Below are 18,201 nucleotides of genomic sequence, written 5' to 3'. Positions count from 1 at the left end.
CTGGAGGAATAGCCCTGTCTTCCTCTTTTGCATCGAGAATCCTGGGAAATTTTCAACTTGGCGGACATTTTGTTATGCACAATATTCTTCACTCTATTAACTTTTTTTCGTTCTAAACCTTCGGAAACATGTCAGAGAACTATGGTAGGACAAACATCAACCAAAATTATTGCAGGATAATTCAGTTTAGGAATCAGCTGGTTTCGTCTTCGTACAAAAACTGTGACCTGCGTTACTAACCTTGTTCGTGTTCTATCTTCTTGCAGATTTTCTTTTTAAGTTTTTGGTGATCGGCAGCGCTGGAACAGGGAAGTCGTGCATTCTGCACCAGTTTATAGAAGGAAAATGTAAGTTGCCAACGCCGTTTTGTGTAAAATAAGTTCTCTTAGCGAATAGGATGATCACCGTTATCAGCGTTATATATCGATGAGCTCGCAAAGGTCTATTTCTGTTGTTTGTGCTTTTATTGAAGATTAACTTTACTTAGGTTATAATTTTACCCTCTTACTGAAAGTGTTAGACTTCAGTTTAATTTTTTTATCTTTCGTTTTGTTTTCTTTCACTTGTTTGACAGTTAAACAGGATTCTAGCCATACTATCGGCGTAGAGTTCGGTTCTAAAGTTGTGAATGTCGGAGGCAAGTCTGTAAAGTTGCAAATTTGGGATACAGCTGGACAGGAAAGGTTTAGGTACGTATTAAATACACCGATTGTTCGCTTCCATATTCGGGAGGTGGATGATTTTGAACGGTAAAAATTGACTTTATATGTTGTCGACACCTTTTGGTGATAACTTGAGTTAGAAATTAGCTTCCTTGTTTAAAATATAGGCTTAGTCATAATTTGCTGTGTTTTAGACTTTATAATTTTCTTTTCTGTGAACCCTTTCAGTCTGGAGTTAAGGTTTCCTACAGAGTCTGTAATTTCTGAAAAAGTATGGAAATGTGCAACCTACTGTAATTTTTCTAGACCTAGAAAAGACATGGAAAGTAATTATGAGGTCTGGAAACAATAGAAAAAAAAATTGGAGTTTACTTAGGAAAATCCTGGTCATCAGATTTTTTGTAAATTTTCCAAGAACCAAATTGATGAATTACAGAATGGCAAAAACCTTCTACTCACCACCAGGTCCAACATTAATATTTTACTATTAGACTATGAAATTGAGATTAATTCTATGAGGTGATAGTTGATGAGCCCAAAGGCGGAATCAGCTGTCACCTCTGTAAGGTATATATCAAACAATAGTAACAGCTTTATTAAAACTGGCATAGCCTATAAATGGACAGTTTGGATTGGCTAACGATGGAACAAAAGCATTGTCTTCTGAGACATGCACCTGCCAAAGACCTTCAATTGAAATGGCATACTTTTTTAGCAAGCACAAGTCATTTCTTTGTTTGCTTTATTGTTAGGTCTGTGACAAGAAGTTACTACAGGGGTGCTGCTGGAGCCCTACTTGTTTATGACATTTCAAGGTAAATGTCACGTATTCAGTCAGCAATTAAACAGGGGTTTCAGTAACATTTTCAGCAGGAGTACAACTGCTTTTCACAGGCGGGTGAAATTTTCTAAAGTGAACTTCTTTAGAAGAAATTTTTCCCTTGATGGTTATATTGTCCTAGTCAAATCATCCTGGTTAGTTTGCCTAGTGGCCGGCCCTTAATGAAACCCCTGAATTGATCCTGTGTAGAATGTAATGGGTTACAGAACTTTCCATTAATAGGAGAATTTGTAATTCTCCTGGTTGCCTTATGCTACATGTATGGACAGTCAATGAAAACAGCTTTCAAACAAATCAAGTAAGCGATGACACAAAATATTGTCTTTGCATTGCACAACTTAACAACACTGCAAAAGTACTGAAAGTAACAAACAAAACAATTTGTAAACTTTGAAATAGTGTTTGAATTCTGTTTTTGTTATAGCCGTGAAACGTACAACTCACTTACAAACTGGTTGACTGATGCAAGGACCCTTGCCAGCCCAAACATTGTTATTATCCTGATTGGAAACAAGAAAGATCTTGATAGTGACAGAGAAGTCACGTTTCTGGAAGCCAGCAGATTTGCACAAGAAAATGGTCAGTATAGAGCAGTTTTCAATTGAGTGTTGTAAAACCAAAACCAAACCAATAACTTACCAATTAGACTTCTCAGCCAATCTCAAACCGCAGTAAAACCAAAACCAAAACCAAAGTAATTGTCTAATTACTTTCGACACTCAAATGAAAACCGCTCTAAATAAGCATGTGATTTGTATTCTGTGATTTTATTTTCTATGTAAAGACAATAATATCAATTAGATAGACTGAAACTGACTTACACAGTGTCAGCTAATTTCCAAACACAGGGACTGCTGAGGGGAAGGGGCTGGTAGGGCTATAGCCTGACCACTTTTATTGCTGGGATTTGTTTTCTAAGGCTGACATGGATTAAATATGGATTTTACTACTTGAAATTAATATTGGCCAGATTTTTTAGCCCTACCGCTTTAAAAATAATGGTCTCCGCTGTCCCTGAAACACCATGAATAAGGAGGGAAGTAATTATAAGAGCCAACCACTGGCTAATTTCACTGCCTAAAAGGGAGCTTATTAGTTATATAGTTTCACAACCTGAAATTTCACTGTCTGCAAAGCAAAGACTTGGGGCAATGTTTAAGGTCCACAGGCCAGAAAAGTGAGGCACTGCAGTAGCTAATAAGCCAGCATAGTTTTTTCTTTGCTACAAAGAAATGAAGAATGAAATTTGAGGTTTTTGGATTCCAGATATAATACATGCACCTCGAGTATTTGATATTAATTTATCCTCTAAGTTAAATTAAAGCAAATGAGAAGACAGGCAAATAAGTAAAGCATCTAATATCCCCGCAACAACTATGTACATGTATCTAACCCTCTGTCGTAGATGATTGTTATTGTGTTACAATTCTTAAAGCAACAAATTTTACACAGCAGTGGATGTAACATTTTTTACATTGATTAATTGCCAAAGATTGTAACTTAGCTTTTCTGTCTGAGGGAAGCAGTGTGCTGTCTACAGGTATTCATTGATGTTACACAAAAAAATCAACAAAAAAACTATAACTTCTTTAAATAATTTATTTATTGCAGAGTTAATGTTCTTGGAAACAAGTGCTCTGACAGGAGAAAATGTTGAAGAAGCTTTTTTGAAGTGCTCGAGAACCATCCTTGGTAAAATTGAGACAGGTAAACTTGAGACAGGCACTTTGTGTTGTTTGGGGCTGATTACAAACTGTTGCAGGAACTTTAGCTTCATCTCACAAATTTTGATCTTCTGCAATAGTTTTGTTATCAATGAAATTTCTGATTACTCTTATCTTTAAGTCTTTAAGAATGTCAACAATGGAAAATGTAGTTGGCTTATTATAATTAAAGATGTCATAGCATTTCTTTTCTTTTAAAATATTCTTAAAACAGGCCATAGAAATACAGTTGAAGCCCACTTTTCAAACTCTCAGCCTCAGGGGAAATGAAAAATAGTTCGTAATAACGGGAGTTCCAAAGATTAATAAGCAATTATAGTAAATGACTGAGGGGCAATTCCGAGGGAAATGGTGTTGAGTTTGAAATAACAGAGAATTGGGAATAACCAAGTTTGAATGAGTGGGATCCAACTGATCTAATTACTGATGCCATGAAATTGCCTGTATCTAAAAGTAACCTGGAATTTTTGTGGTTTCCTGCAGGTGAATTGGACCCTGATAGGATGGGCTCAGGAATACAGTATGGGGATCCATCACTCCGAAGAACAATACGTCCTGGCAAACAAGAGGAGAGGCAGAAATGTGCATGCTAGTCTCCTGGGCGATCAGCACAATAACTTTTTTCACTTATTTACTAGAAAACCGTCGAGATACTTGCCAAGTTACCAACTGGAATATTTGTTTAAATAATGCATGTCAAGTTTAAACGCATCTAAAAATAATAATATCATGACTATTAATGGCATGATATAGTGCATTGCAAGATGATTATTGTGTTTAGAGTCATAATGTAGTCTTTTTGTTTGCTACCGGCAGAAATTAGTTAATCCTTTGGTCTGCGGGAGGGATGAACTCCTTAAATGACATAAATCTTTACTTTCTTGTAGTAAGTACACTGTGTACTAATGAACAGATTGGACATGGACGTAATCATTCAAACGAAGGATAGGCATCTTGGTTGAGAATTCAAATTCCCCCAAGGTGAATAAAAGGAAAGGTTTTAAAAATATTCAATGACCAGAAGAATTCTTGTGTTAATATTGTCACATTGTACCTACATGTAAAGTTTAGTTTCATTTTACTAACAGTTTAACACTCTGCTTTTCATCAGAAAAAGTGCTGCTACATGTAATAATGCGTGTTTTACTAACAATTTTGGTAATTTAAGATTTTCGCCTGGTTATGTTGTCACGGTATGAGCATCTTTTATGTAGCCTACAGTAAATGAACAGAACCATCTCTCATCACATACCCGCTTCTTTCCCTGCTTGAGAGATGTCTCTGGTTCATGCTTGAAAATAAGAATTCCGTACTTGAGACACAAGTAGCGCAACAAAAATCCAAGCATTATCTTGTTCATTGATTGTTTTGAGCTTTTGTCCCAAAGTGATTCTCCCACCCTATCTAAGACACCACATGGATTTCTGTTGTGTGATCTTGTCAGACCAAACATGGAATTTTTCAAGTCAGGGGAAGTTAATTAAACGTAAAGAGGGCAAAAATCAAGTGAACTAGTTATTCTAGTGAAACTGGTGATCCCATCATTTTACTTGGACTGTGTAAACAATTTCATAACATAATTGTCAATGTATATAGTAATGCTGGATGCAGTAAATTTTAATCTGTAGAGTTGTAGTATGGATTTCTTGCAGCATGTCTGTTTAATCAGCAGGTGTCAGTGTTAGTTTATTTACAGGTCTGGGCATGTTCTGTAACTATGATACTCGCTAAATAGCTTTGTGTATTTTAATTTGAGAAATCCCAACGTCAATGGCTACAGCTGAACATACATGTATGGGCACTTTAATAGACTATCTTAAATGTCCGGTTCACAAAAAGCCAAAACACTCTGGAAATATAATTATCACTTGAGTCAATGGGTGAAGATCAGATGTTGAAACACCATCATGGTTGTTATTTCCTTTGTTGAGCCTCAAATTGTTTGAGTTTGAGAAGAAATCAATCACAAATGATTTTACACAGCCTAATAATAACGCACCCCAGTATATAAAATACATGACTTGTATATGTAAAATTCACATGCCGTGATTGTTTCACTTTTAATACCAAATTACTGTACTAAAAGAAACAAAATACAAGGACAATAAAATTAGTCAGTTTTGGTCACCTTATAAAGTTACTTATGTAATTATTCTTTTTTTTTTTTTTTTTTTTTGGCCTATTTTACAAAATTAAAAACTCAAATAGCAATCTGTCTTGTCCAGGAAAAACACACTTTCCAATACACCTAACAGATGTACTGTATGCTATCTCAGAAAATGTCTTTTGACATCTTCCTCTTTACAAAAGTTCCTTTGATACTCAGTCATCCACCAAGTTTTAGGAAAAGCAACATCTACATCAAAATGTGAAGGCACCTCTTTCTTCTTCACTGCTTCTTCTCGGAGTTGTGCTTTCTTTTTTATCTCTTGCTGTCTTCTTTTCTGTGCACGAAGGGCAGCAGGATAAACCTATAGAAAGGTTAACTGGATGTCAAATTTAGTTGGCATTTTACCCTTGCTATAACAAGGAGAAACAACTGACAGGTTCACATGCTCAACTGTCCAGCTGGTTTGTCAAGAATGAAAACACATTTTGATACAGAATACATGTAGATTAAAATAATTCTGATGTCTTTCTGAGTTCAAGTTACATCCTGATCAAGAGACACTGTGATTTCATCATAGTCCATGATTTGACAGTAGTATGTGTAGTGCCTTTGAATTTTGCACATGCAATTGGAAATTACAAGAATATTTCTCAAGATCACTCTCAATGTAACTTTTTTAGTAATTTTCAACTGGAGCACTTAGAGATGATTTCCAGTCTGTACTGCGCACTCTCGAGAGTTTGTTTACGTGTTTTGTTTCATGTAAGACATCACAAAATGTAAACATTTTGCAACTACTTGCATGAAGTAACGTTCAAAGTTCTAAAACAACCACCATTATGGATGCAAAGCGGTCGAAGCTTTATGCTTCGTTCTTTCTCACATCACTTGATGAAACAACTGCGCAGCTGTGAAAATCAATTAAACTGTTGGAAAAAGAATTTGAAAGGCCTCAAAGATAAGGTTTGTGGTTTGTAACGAATTTCACTGATTCGCATGCCATTGAATGAGATTTCCATGTATAACGCCTATAAAGGTTAGGGTGCTGAGATAACGCAGTACGTACTGGAAATCATCTTTAAAACAAACCAAAAAAAAAAAAAATGTCTTGATGGATTTTTTCTCAAGTATGCACCATTATAATCCATCATAAATTTTCACTCGTGCACGATTGGTCTAAATGGATGAAATGACTGAATATCCCTCAGCTAAAGTTGGGCAATGTCTGGCCCTATCCCCCACTCGGGGGCAAGGAACTAAGCAGCAAAGTTGGGCAATGTCCGAGTGATATTCCCAATTTTCAAAACCATGCACATTGTAAAAGATATTTGAAGGATAATGAGCACACTGCCTCCATTTGGTGAGAAAATATGCTCGGATATTTGTTCTTGGATTTTATCTTTTCCTTGAAGCTCACAGTTCTCCTCGAGGTATGCTCTCGCAAAACTGTTCACTTCTCAGAACAGAAAATGCCTGCAGACAATTAATATTCAAGCATATTTTTGCACCAAATAGAGGCTATTGTTTATCTTTTCGAAGTTTTAAGTCACAATCTGATCAGATTTTTCAGAATTATGACTTAGGGAACCCAGGAAGGGATTTTTAAGGAATTAAAATCCAGAACATTTCCTGGGAGAAGCATGCCCCAGGTCCCCTTCGGAAGCTTGCAACTTCAGCACTCATTACACAAATTGGTCACTATTTATCCTACATTAGCCTGCGAGCAGGCTCACCTTTGAGTTGCGTGCGAGTGGCGAAGAGCAAAGCGATCCGGCTCAAAGGAGTCTGGTGAAGAGGCGCCAAATAAGTGAGCCTGCCCTGATCTCTGTATTTTTTTTCATTTTTGCTTCGCTTGAGCGAAGTGAAATACCATTGGTCGAAAAGCGGGAAAGGCAAGAAAACTGTAAATCTATTATGTTTGACAAGGAGCAATCAGATCCCCATGGAATCGGTAATTTAATGCATGTTCTCACAATAAAAATTAAGTCATCCATATTTGGAGTCAGAAGAGTTAAGTGCGCATATTACTGACGTTTTAACAAAGTTCCAGTCCATTACTGGTTAAATAAATTTCAAACTAAAGAGGGAGCAGGAAACAGAAGTTGAAAGTTTGTTAATGAATCAAGACATACTTGTCATGTTGCCGACTGCATATGGGAAGAGTTAAATATTACAAACGTACGTGATTGCAAGTGGGCAATGAAACATCTACTGAGGCATTTACCCGTTTACCAGCATCACCAAAGACCAGACTCCCAAAGCATGATCACTTGGAATTACATGTAAGTGTGTGTCCTTGCTAGACATCGGCAAAACTTTATCAACAATGTATATCGTGCCTGCATGTTGTTGTGAAATCCCGAGAAATCTGAGCTGCCAAAGTTCATACTTCCGGTGAAAATTAGTTGGCTTATTTTTTTTGCAGTTTCCGGGGTGGAAATGAAAAATTTGTAGAGACCAGAGCAGGCTCACTTTCTCGTCTCGCGGATTTGCCGCTCGATTTTGCGCTCACGGCTGCACCCCGCGCGCTTGTGAGCTTGCTCACAGGCTAATCCTACATCTGCATCTGCTGCTCCCCCCCCTGCCCCCCTCCTCCTCCACTACTAAACTGGAGAGGCTGTCATGTGACCATCAAAATAACAGGTCAGCCAGACAGGTGATTAGAACACTTGCATTAAATATTGTCATACTGTTTTCCTAAGCTTTCTCATGATATATCAAATTTCTAGAAGACATCCACTAATCATAAACTAAATTACTTAATAAAACCATTTACTCACTGGCTTCATGTAAATTGATAAACCATATTAAAACTTAACTTAAGAAACTTCTGAAATCAAATTAAAGCAATAACATACATCTAAGTTGTAAGCTTGTATTGCATTGTCCTTCGAAACGAACTGTTAACAGCGATCAGTATTGATTAACTTACCGAAGATCTGAGGTCGAAGTTAAGAAATTTGTACCATGCTTTAGTCATCTTTTTTTGACATATTACATGCAGCATTACAGTAATTTAGTAATGACCTGATAGTGATAAGACTTAACTACTAACCTCTGGCTGTGCAGCAAGCACATTGTGAGTTTTCCACTTGTCTACAGGTCCTTCGTTACCCCTTCCGTACGGAAGGAAAGGAGCTTTCTTCTTTCTTTCCTCAGAGTACCGATTCTTTTCGGGGGAAGCTGAATGTGATCGGTGTTTTCTTTTTTCTTCAGATGATCTGTGATGTTTCCGTGCGCCCCGATCGCGTTCCTTCGATCCGGAATCGCCCGCAGCATGCGGATGTTTTGGTTTTTCCTCTTCTTCTTCTCCATACTTCAGCTTTTCAGGTAAGACAAAAGTCTTATCAACAGCATGACCGTTTTCTTTAATCTCTTTCCTCTCTTCCCAAGCTTGTTTTGGTGCTCTTTTATCTAGTCTGTCCTCACGTGGAACAAACTCGCGGCGACCTCCATTGTAGCTGCCATCGTCTCCAGGAATCTCTTCAATATCTTCATCTTCTTCACTTTCGCTGTCCCAGCTCCACGGCTGATGGCGATGTTCCACCGACCTTCGATCTGATCTGTACTGCAACTTGCTAATAAATTCCTCCTTGCTAAAGTTATCCCACAAAGGTTCCTTGTAGGCCCGTCGATACGCTGAACTGTAAACCATTTCGATTTCGCCTTCCCTGAAAGAACGCGAAAGGATGCCGCCAAGTCAAAGTTGTTCTGGATTCTGATTGGTTAACCAGATTCCCGGTTGTCATGGACGCCATCTGCGATTTCAAGGTTTTCCCGCGAAAGATTTTTGATTTGTTTATGTTTTCTTGACCGTAAAACACGAGACAAGTTAAAGTTAAATTTCCAAAGAAATCTACGCAATTGCGCTAAAAAAGAAATCCATGTAGAAAATCACTCAGAAGATAAAATCCTCTACACACCAACCATTTCTCACAAACTGCAATCTTTTCATAAATTTCACGGGACTTCAAATGAACCGATTTAGTAAACCATTTCAGCAATATTTACCAATCTTCATTGGTTAAAAACTTCCACCAGGTAAACGATGTGTCTCTTGCCATATCTGCTTTCCTCTTCGATCGGCAGTCTGCAGTAAATAAACTGCCTGTTTCTTTGTCAGCCTTTGCTATCCATGTTTTTACACTCACGGGACAGTTACAATGTAACTGCACGCGCTATTGGCCTTTGTGTTCGGTCACTTATACCAGCCTCCGAGCAGGCACATGCGCGAGCTAGAGAAGTGTTCGGGCGGGGAAAGGTCTGGGTCAACGTTCGCGCGTGTACGTGTGGGCTGCTCGCATTTTAAGCTGACAGTTGCTCTTGTTTGCTTTCTTTTTGTTTGTAATTATAAAGCACCATCTTGGCCCGGAAGTAAGGAAAGCGTCGGGAGAGAGGAAACCTGAGCGTCCTTAGGATTCGAGTAGGGAACCCTATGGTTTGCGGCTCAAGGGCTAAAATTGTCCAAACCGGCAAAGCTCGCCAGGAAAAAAACGTTGGCACTGCAAGCGACATATAGTTTTTATATCGCTTTTAAATATTGCGTCAGTCTGCAACAAGTGCCTTCAAAACCTGATAGAGATAGATGAACTTCACTGATTCAATCAAATATTAATTTTATTAACAAAACTGAAGTTTACACTCTATCTCATATTGGGCTTTCCCATGGACAAAAGCTAAAATTCGCACCATGAAATTGCAATTGCCTTTATTATTCTAACTTAGACTTGATCACTCTACGAAGAAAAGTTATTTCAGTTAGAACACTCTTCGTGTTCAGTAGCAACGAACGTTAATGTAGCGCAAAAATCAAAATTAAGTTCTTGCCGTTTGATATATAGTTCAACTGGAGTCCAGTGTGACCCAATCAGATCGAGATTACATCAAAAAAAGAAAGAACAAATGTTCCATTAGATCCAAACTGATCACAGTTAGATAGTTATCAAGCCGTTCTTAAACTTGCCGTGTAAATGTTTTCCTCACTAAAAACGATACAAAAATTAGAAAATGTTTAAAGTGGAGTGCAATAGTCATTTACCGTCCTGCAGCTAGTAGTCTTCAGAAGCCAGCCACTGTTTCTTTCAGTCAGTATTTTCTTGAACTTTTCTCAAACTCCTTGACCATCTCACTCAGTTTGTGCATTGCTTCATAAATACCCTCGCCGTTCTTCGCGCACGACTCCTGCACATGCCAGGGGTTCGCCTTGTGTTGCAGAAGAGATAATTGCTGGGCTAACTCGTGTGACTTTAGAGCGCGAGGAAGGTCCTGCTTGTTGCCAATGACTACGACAGGCGCGCCTTCCATCTCGGGGCTTTCAAGAACGCTGAAGAGCTCCTGCCTGGCTTCTGAGATTCTTTCCAAATCAGAACTGTCCACGACAAAGATTAATCCTTGGGTGTTTTGGAAATAGTGGCGCCATAAAGGACGGATCTTCTCCTGGCCGCCGACATCCCAAACTGTAAAAGTGACTCCTTTGCAGGGACAAACAGTTTCTACGTTGAATCCAATAGTTGGGATAGTGCTTACTGTTTCGTTCAACTTGAGCTTGTATAAAATCGTGGTCTTTCCAGCTGCATCCAAACCGACCATGAGTATACGGGCGTCACGATTTGAGAAAGAGCGGTAGAGATCGCCCATTCGTTGGAAGAACTGGGAAATCGTGATTCCCATAACTGCGCTGTCTTGTCGCCTTCAAACTGGTTTTCTCTCGCTGCATTGAACTTAACGCATGAAGTAGAGTGCCTTTTATATGCTTTTTCCATAAATCGTTGTAATTTAAAACATAACTTTTGTAAACCCAGTCTCGATCGACGTGGGATAATTTGACAAATCACTTTTTTCCCCAACACAGCCCACGCGAAGCTAAAAATAGCAAATAATTGTTCTCGAGCCTCGTTATCACACATTCTGACCCATGCTTCCCGCGTGTAAGAGAATTTTCAAGATGGCGGGTCAAGTGGAAGAGGAACCAGATTTGCCCGAAGAAGTCACCGAATCTCTAGAATCTTTTCACGAGGCCTTGGGAAAAGTTGAAGATGTATTCAAGCCCCTTCTGGAGACTTCAGTTGATGACTTGAAGGAAAAGGTTGGTCGTTTTCCTTGAACCCGCCTGCATTCATAAGATCGATCATTTTCAATTCACGTGGGTGAATTTTTAATTGAGAACTACCAACATCCTTTATTGTCACTTTTTGGAGGCTTGCGCTTGAAAGCAATAAATCTATAGAGATTAGTGGTCAAAATCAAGTGAAACTGGTAAGTAAGCCATGTATGACGGCTTACTTTGAGAACATTTCAATCACGTTTGCTCAAGTTCACATGGAATTTTACAATAAGTTTCTATAATTGTTACTCGAGCTTAAGTTTAAGCTTAAATAAATTTTTTTAAAAAATGTAGTGGACTTATCATATCTACACTTTGTTAAAGCTTCCATTGTTTTCAGTATGTTTTTGATGAAACTGTAATGTTATATGCTTGTGGGTGTGGACGAAACATGGGGTAGGCCATGGCTAAGGCAATGGCCTAGGCCATGTTGTAGGCCATGGCCTACCCCCTGTGGCCTACCCTATGGCCTACCAATGGTCAGATTTTTAAAAACATTAACAAAACATCGGTAAGAGTCGAACAAGTTAGTTGGTATAAAATTATATCCCTCTAATAGAGGTATACTAAAAAGTCACTAACACGATTCTCAATGTCAGAGGGAATGAACAATGCAAACCTTACCGCACTCAGCCTTGAAACATCCTATTTCTCGCTGTCTTCGATGTCTAGCTTCCCTAGCCAAGCAATCAGCCATAACAGCAAGTTAAGAAGGAGGGGAAGGGCCCGGGGGGACTCCCATATAAAAGAGACGGGAGTGCTGGTCAGAAATTTTGGAAAGAACTCCTAAGAGGTAGCAAGATCCTGTTTTGCAGGCATGGTTTGAAATTTTTTTCTCCCCTAAGAGGTACCAATTCTTACAAAAGACATTATCTCCTGTCATATTTCACAAAAGCTCCTGCTGTGGACCTTTTGAGGCTTAACACACTACATTAAGAGGTACCGAAACTGCATTTTTATCCCCTAAAAGGTATGACAAGCACTCCTGTCATTTATATATGGGATTCCTCCCACCCCCCAGGGAGAAGGGCCGATATCACATGGTTGCTGAGAATATCCAAAATGGCGGCTCTACGATCCATACTGGCTGCCAGTTTGTAACATACAGTATAGTGGATTGCTAGTGTAAACATGTAATGAACGGTGTTAGTGACTGTTTGTGTTATTGTTACACACGTAGTTAGTGACTTTTTTAGTACACCCCTATTTAGAGGGATGCAAGAAACCACAAGGGATATAATTTCATGCCACCTTACTGATTTGACTCTCACTGATGTTTTATTTATGTTTTTAAAAATCTGACTACTGGTAGGCCATAGGGTAAGCCAGTGAGGGTAGGCCATGGCCTACCCCACGTTTTGTCCACACCCAAAGCTTGTAATATAATGTCATATTTCTTGCCCAAGTGTTATTTGATTTTTTTTTTTTTTTTTGTAGATGAATCCTCTGCAGAGTGCAAAACTTGATCTTGTTGTCGCTTACGCCATCAATTCTATGTTCTGGAGTAAGTGAAAAAAAGCTCTTCTTCAAAATACATTTGGATTCTTCCAACTTTTTCACATGTACCACATATACGTTCATGTACAAGAGCTTGAGTAACCTACACGTAGCTATGGGTATGGTCAACACAGGCTAAAGCTAGAGAGATACTGTAGAAAAGTGCCACATGTGACACCTTTTCTCCCCTTTCCCAATGCTGGATAGAACAACTTGCGACATAAATACTCAACTTTAGAGCCAAGTTGTATATGTATATATTGCATTTACAATATTACTCATGCCAGGCACATGCTAAGGTTATGGCATCAATGTAGCCATGCAGTAATAATAATCCTACCCTGATCCTAGATGTCAAAAAACAGAGCTTTTTTAATATTATGGTTGCAATGCTGATCATGAAGTAGCAAAGATTATTCTGGATTCTGGTTATTCATGAAGTAGCATAGATTATGTCCAGTAAATATATGTACCAATTGCACACGTTTAATGTTCTAATTTTTTTCTTCTTTTCATACTGAAGTGTATCTAACTACACAAGGTGTCAATCCTCGACAACATCCTGTGAAATCTGAACTGGTAAGGAACTTGCATCTGTAGCAAATGCTCAACATGTGCAAATGTGTGTTTTCAATGTTCCTTATTTAGTTTGATTGAGTAAATTGTTGTTTTTTCATTTGTAGTTGGTAAAATTCCTCTTGCTTAGGGCACAGTAGAGAAGTTTTTAATTCAGTGTCGTAAACCAAAACCAAACTAATTACTTACCATTTAGACTTCTTAGCCAATCTCAAACCGTAGTAAAACCAAATCTAAACCAAAGTGATTGCCTGATTACTTTGATGCTCAATTGAAATCCGCTCTGGTGAAAATCTATATATTTATGTACAAGAGTGGTCGCTTTGATGCATATGCACTCTTCAGTAATGCTTTTATTGATTCTTCAATCTTAGGACAGAATAAAGAAGTACATGGGTAAAGTGAAGGAAGCAACTGAAAAGAAAGAAGGTTGGTTCAATGTTAACCTTAAAACCAGAATTTGTTGGGAAAGTTTCAATCCTAACTCATTAAGAATTTCAGAGTTCACATAAAAGTATGAGATTATTTAACCTGAGTGTATGAAAGGGGCCCTCTATTAACACCCTTTATCTTAATTGAGCTTTATTCTCTGTGTCAAGTCCTTAGTATTTTAATCCCTTTAAGATGCAATGCAAGAGTGATCAACATCAATGTTCTCGTAAGTCCTTGTACATGTTCATCATTGCTGTTTCTGAGTCCTCCACTGAAAAAATAGTGCCTTGTACATCAGAGCAATCTTGCTTCCAGAGCCCAAGCATTTTTAATCAGGGATGGCCGAACACCTGACACTCTCTGCAAAATCAAAAGCCAAAACCAGGAAATCCTGGTTCTGGTTTGATTTTATACATGCATCCAAGTTTGATAATCAGGATTTTTATCATGTGTAGAGAGGGCAGCTGCTGTGATTAATTCTGGCTCACCTTCTGATTTCACCCTTGTGAGATAACTTTAAGAATTCCTAGGAATTCCTAGGGAAAAATTCCTAGGAATTCCTAGGAATTTGTAGGATTTTTTGAGAATAGGTTGGAATTTTTTGGAAAATCTGAGAAAAGCTGGGAATTTTGTATCGTGTAGGTCAGACAAAATTTTGATGATTAATGCCCGGCATTAAAATAACAAATAAAGTCACTGATATCACATCAAACAGGTTTTAAATCAATGGTTTATTACATTTGCTTTCATGAATTTATACATAAGATTAACTATCCTGTTTCTTTTTCATTACATCAAGAATCAAAAGCAAAACTGAAAACAGATATGATGGTCAAACTTTTACATGTTTGATAAAAAGAGAACTCTTTCAGATAATTTACTTACTTTTTTGGTTTAGAAATCCAACAATTTTCCATTCACAAGATTGTAGCTTAAATTATTGTTATTATGCGGAACAAATCTGGATTTTCATGATTGTAAGGAATCAATGGTAAGAACAAAACTGAAACACTCCTTAAAATTAAAAAAGGCTGAGTTTGGGCAAACTTAGCTGCTGTTCAGTTATTTCTGTTGATTCTGCAGCTTCTTTTGTTGCCCTCTAATTAGGGTGTCAACAGCTAGCCTCTTAATCGTCATCTTTGTTGTATGATACCTAAAACAAATTTAAAAAAATACATTACATTGCGATATATATGAGGTACTGTAAGACTGAGATCCAAATGTTTATGTGCTCACAGTTTAATACATGCAGCTAATTAAGACCTGACTGTAAGCTGGTTGAAATGTTAAAAGAGAAGACTTGATAATTGTGAAGGTGCTTGTATACTATTGATAAATATGTTACATAAATCTTGAGCTTACAGTTGATTAAATCAAGGTTTTCCTTCTTCTGTCAGTGTATCAACAACTCTCGAATTGGAGGATATATATATCACGGTTTTTAGCCAAATTTAGACCTTAGAAATATTAAAAAAGACACTTAAAACATTAAAGGAACATTTAAATAATAGAGTTAACACAAAGGAATATACGGATGGACAAAAATTGAAGATCAACACGGATTGCCATACAGTCAGGCTGAAACACACAGGAGACACGTATCAAATTCATGCACACTGTGGCTGCCTGAGACGTCGGAGTTTTTGTGAAGAACTTTGACTGGGATCAGAGAGAACTGCTATATTTGTTTCGTTTGAACAAGTGTGGCGAGAGAAACTACTTGTTATTCGCAAATCAAATTGTTTAGGCACGCACTGACTGGGCAACCTAACTTGTTTCAACTTTGCTTTAGCCAGAATTAATTTCATACCATGACTGAGTGACCCACTCGTGTATGATTCGTGATGATAAAGTTCATTGAAAAGCTTCTGTCTAAATACAAGAATTTACTTTGTATAATATAAGGTTACTTGAATTCGATTACTCACCAAATAATTTTGTATACGGCTAATCTGCCCTTTGAATTTTTCCTCGTTGAAACATCCACAGTAAGACTTTCTTTTAGCTCCAAATCTTCGCCAAGAATAACTTGTTTCTCGTTAATGACACTCACCCTGTTTTCTTCTGGTCACAGGACCGCAGCAAAAACCATTTTGATATAATTTTGGAAGTGAAATCTACTAAAACGCACGAGCGATCAACCGTTAACGCTGAATTCAAAGATGGGCGCCAAAAGAGAATGAATAACGCGATCTTTGTCACGTTCAGTCACGAGGATAGTCAGGTGAAAATTGGCGTGCTGTGATTGGTTCCGTTGATTTTGCTTGGTGTGACAAGAGAATTGTGCCTCTGAGAATATGTATGTTCACAAATGTATGCGTCACCCGGGAATTGTTGACACACATGTAAGGCATGACATGTACCATATTACTACACGGTAGAACAAGCACTAAGAATTATAGGGGACTATTAGATAGAACCTCTGTGCTCTTCAGGAGACTTACATTCAAAACAAAGGTTTGTTAATCTCAAGATGTGATTTCCTTTGGCATGCCTTATGATTGATTTCTTATCTGTGACAGCATCTGCAAGAATTGATAAAGAAGCTGCCAAGAGATTTGTGAAGAGTGCATTATGGGAACCTTCAGGTGATGCAATGATAATTATTACTCGACTGTGCATATTTATTTGTGATCACTTAATACACGATAGTTTGAATAGTCTGATACTTTACATGCGAGTGTTCAGTGTGGTTGTTTTTTTTTTAAATTATTGTTTGTTATTTTTATTGCAACCATTGTCAGTATTTGTGACAAAAAGTATAGTTACATGAACATGTTTAATGTGGTGGAGCATAACCATTTCATGCACAAGGAAATGACATGGCCAAGGAGTTGAACTTGAGACTGTTTTCATAACAGCCAGAGGGCTTAAATTCAAGATTTCTCCTGATTTCTAGTCTGTCACAGTACCCTGGTCACTCATGCCCAGACCTGCATTTAAAGTGTTTGCATTGTCACAAATTGTGCAAAGAACAGTGCATAACATGCATCATTTACATCACTTTTTGAATTGTGATTTTTAAACTATAGATAAAGAGGCGACATCCCAAGATCAAGGAGAAACCTGCCACAAAGAAGGTGAATAAATAATTTTTAATGTATATTCGTCACTGACAGGTGGATGTACTATATAATTTTTACTTGCTGAGTACTAAAATGATACGTGATGCAGGTTCCTTTGCATAAGTGCAATGTATTTTCATAAGGTTGAACGTTACTGTGTCCTAATTACTCCCACCCTCCACCCAACCACCTGTATACACATCAGTGTCAGATTCAGAAGTCACGACTCTGAATTTTATAATGTACTTGTCTTCTTTAAACTTCTCCTCAGTCATGCCATGTAAATAACCACCTGATGAACACTCGACGCATTGATTGTGGTTCAGAATGATGTTTTTATTTAATATGACAGTTTGTGTGATGGACGACAGTGAGAACTCTGGGTACTCTAGAAATGCCCAGGCGACAAGAGTGTTTTATCTGAGTGTGTGTGTGAAGCAAGGGGGGACTTAAAATCAACTTTCTGTCGGGATCAAACAACCGCTTTGTCCGAACTTCATTGTTTGACAGAGTTGCTCAATGATTAATTCACACTTTTGATAATTGAGGGTCCAAAAATAACTTATTGTGATGTTTGCTAGAACCTGGTCGTCTTTATCCACTTGTCTTGTTTAGTTGTACGAGGTGTGTGATGGTTGAAATGTCGTCATTAGTTTACATAATAGTTATAATCACTCAGTTAAAATTGGTTAGTTGCTTATTGAGGAACTTTGTATGTTTTGTATCATGTTGCCTCACGCCTGAGTCGTTTTGGTGATGTATTTTAATCTTTAGACTCAAAGAAGAACTCTGAGAAACGTAAAAGCGAAGGGAAACCTTCTGTCAAGAAGAAAAGGACGCGATGATGGCGAGAATTCGCGGAACAGGTGGAAACTGGATTTAGGAATGACCTTCAGAATGTCATCATGAACGACATTTTCAAGTTCACATTGCATTCTTGGAAATTGGACATTGGTGAAGTGAATCAGCTATACTTCTTGTGTGATCTGGCGGAAAGACCACGATAAAAATTGGAGCAAAATCTTCAAATGAAATATACTGAAGAAAGGCATCGTAGACGGGCAGGAAATGTTCGACTCGATGACAGTTTTTTTTTAAAAATAATATTAGTTAATGTTGCCGCTGTTTGTTAGTCATTTACCAAGAAGTATTTCATAATGTTCAGACCTTCGTCACTTTTGAATCACGCAA

The 18,201-nt window shown here is 37.9% G+C and overlaps 4 protein-coding genes across 5 annotated transcripts; 2 read left to right on the top strand and 2 right to left on the bottom strand.

Moving 5' to 3' along the window:
* Positions 1 to 49: 49 nt before the first annotated feature.
* On the top strand, positions 50 to 4,854 carry LOC145486047 (ras-related protein Rab-4B). Its single transcript, XM_081464746.1, has 7 exons — positions 50 to 144; positions 267 to 347; positions 575 to 689; positions 1,415 to 1,477; positions 1,928 to 2,082; positions 3,115 to 3,210; positions 3,711 to 4,854. The coding sequence occupies exons 1-7, from the start codon at positions 129 to 131 to the stop codon at positions 3,818 to 3,820; spliced, it is 636 nt and encodes a 211-aa protein (XP_081320872.1). The 5' UTR covers positions 50 to 128; the 3' UTR covers positions 3,821 to 4,854.
* A 112-nt stretch (positions 4,855 to 4,966) lies between these two features.
* LOC145486046 (uncharacterized) lies at positions 4,967 to 9,061 on the bottom strand. Its single transcript, XM_081464745.1, has 2 exons — positions 8,393 to 9,061; positions 4,967 to 5,698 (listed from the first exon to the last, which is right to left on the bottom strand). Exons 1-2 carry the CDS (start codon positions 8,990 to 8,992, stop codon positions 5,495 to 5,497), a joined length of 804 nt encoding a protein of 267 aa, XP_081320871.1. The 5' UTR covers positions 8,993 to 9,061; the 3' UTR covers positions 4,967 to 5,494.
* Positions 9,062 to 9,997: 936 nt separating this feature from the next.
* Positions 9,998 to 11,011, bottom strand: LOC145484279 (uncharacterized). The gene has a single exon (XM_081462925.1). It carries the CDS (start codon positions 11,005 to 11,007, stop codon positions 10,423 to 10,425), a length of 585 nt encoding a protein of 194 aa, XP_081319051.1. The 5' UTR covers positions 11,008 to 11,011; the 3' UTR covers positions 9,998 to 10,422.
* Positions 11,012 to 11,218: 207 nt separating this feature from the next.
* LOC145484278 (nuclear nucleic acid-binding protein C1D-like) lies at positions 11,219 to 17,903 on the top strand. 2 transcript variants are annotated; one of them, XM_081462924.1, is made up of 7 exons: positions 11,219 to 11,422; positions 12,878 to 12,944; positions 13,461 to 13,516; positions 13,888 to 13,942; positions 16,468 to 16,533; positions 16,978 to 17,025; positions 17,785 to 17,903. In XM_081462924.1, the coding sequence occupies exons 1-7, from the start codon at positions 11,252 to 11,254 to the stop codon at positions 17,853 to 17,855; spliced, it is 534 nt and encodes a 177-aa protein (XP_081319050.1). In that variant the 5' UTR covers positions 11,219 to 11,251; the 3' UTR covers positions 17,856 to 17,903. The 2 variants fall into 2 exon arrangements, with proteins under 2 accessions (XP_081319050.1, XP_081319049.1); XM_081462923.1 differs by lacking the exons at positions 16,978 to 17,025; positions 17,785 to 17,903 and having other exon boundaries at positions 16,468 to 16,938.
* Positions 17,904 to 18,201: the final 298 nt, after the last annotated feature.

Source organism: Orbicella franksi, chromosome 4 (assembly GCF_964199315.1).
Source record: "Orbicella franksi chromosome 4, jaOrbFran1.1, whole genome shotgun sequence".
Taxonomy (NCBI): domain Eukaryota; kingdom Metazoa; phylum Cnidaria; class Anthozoa; order Scleractinia; family Merulinidae; genus Orbicella; species Orbicella franksi.
The sequence above is the reverse complement of the archived record's forward strand: the minus strand, read 5'-3'. Positions and strand labels throughout refer to the sequence as shown.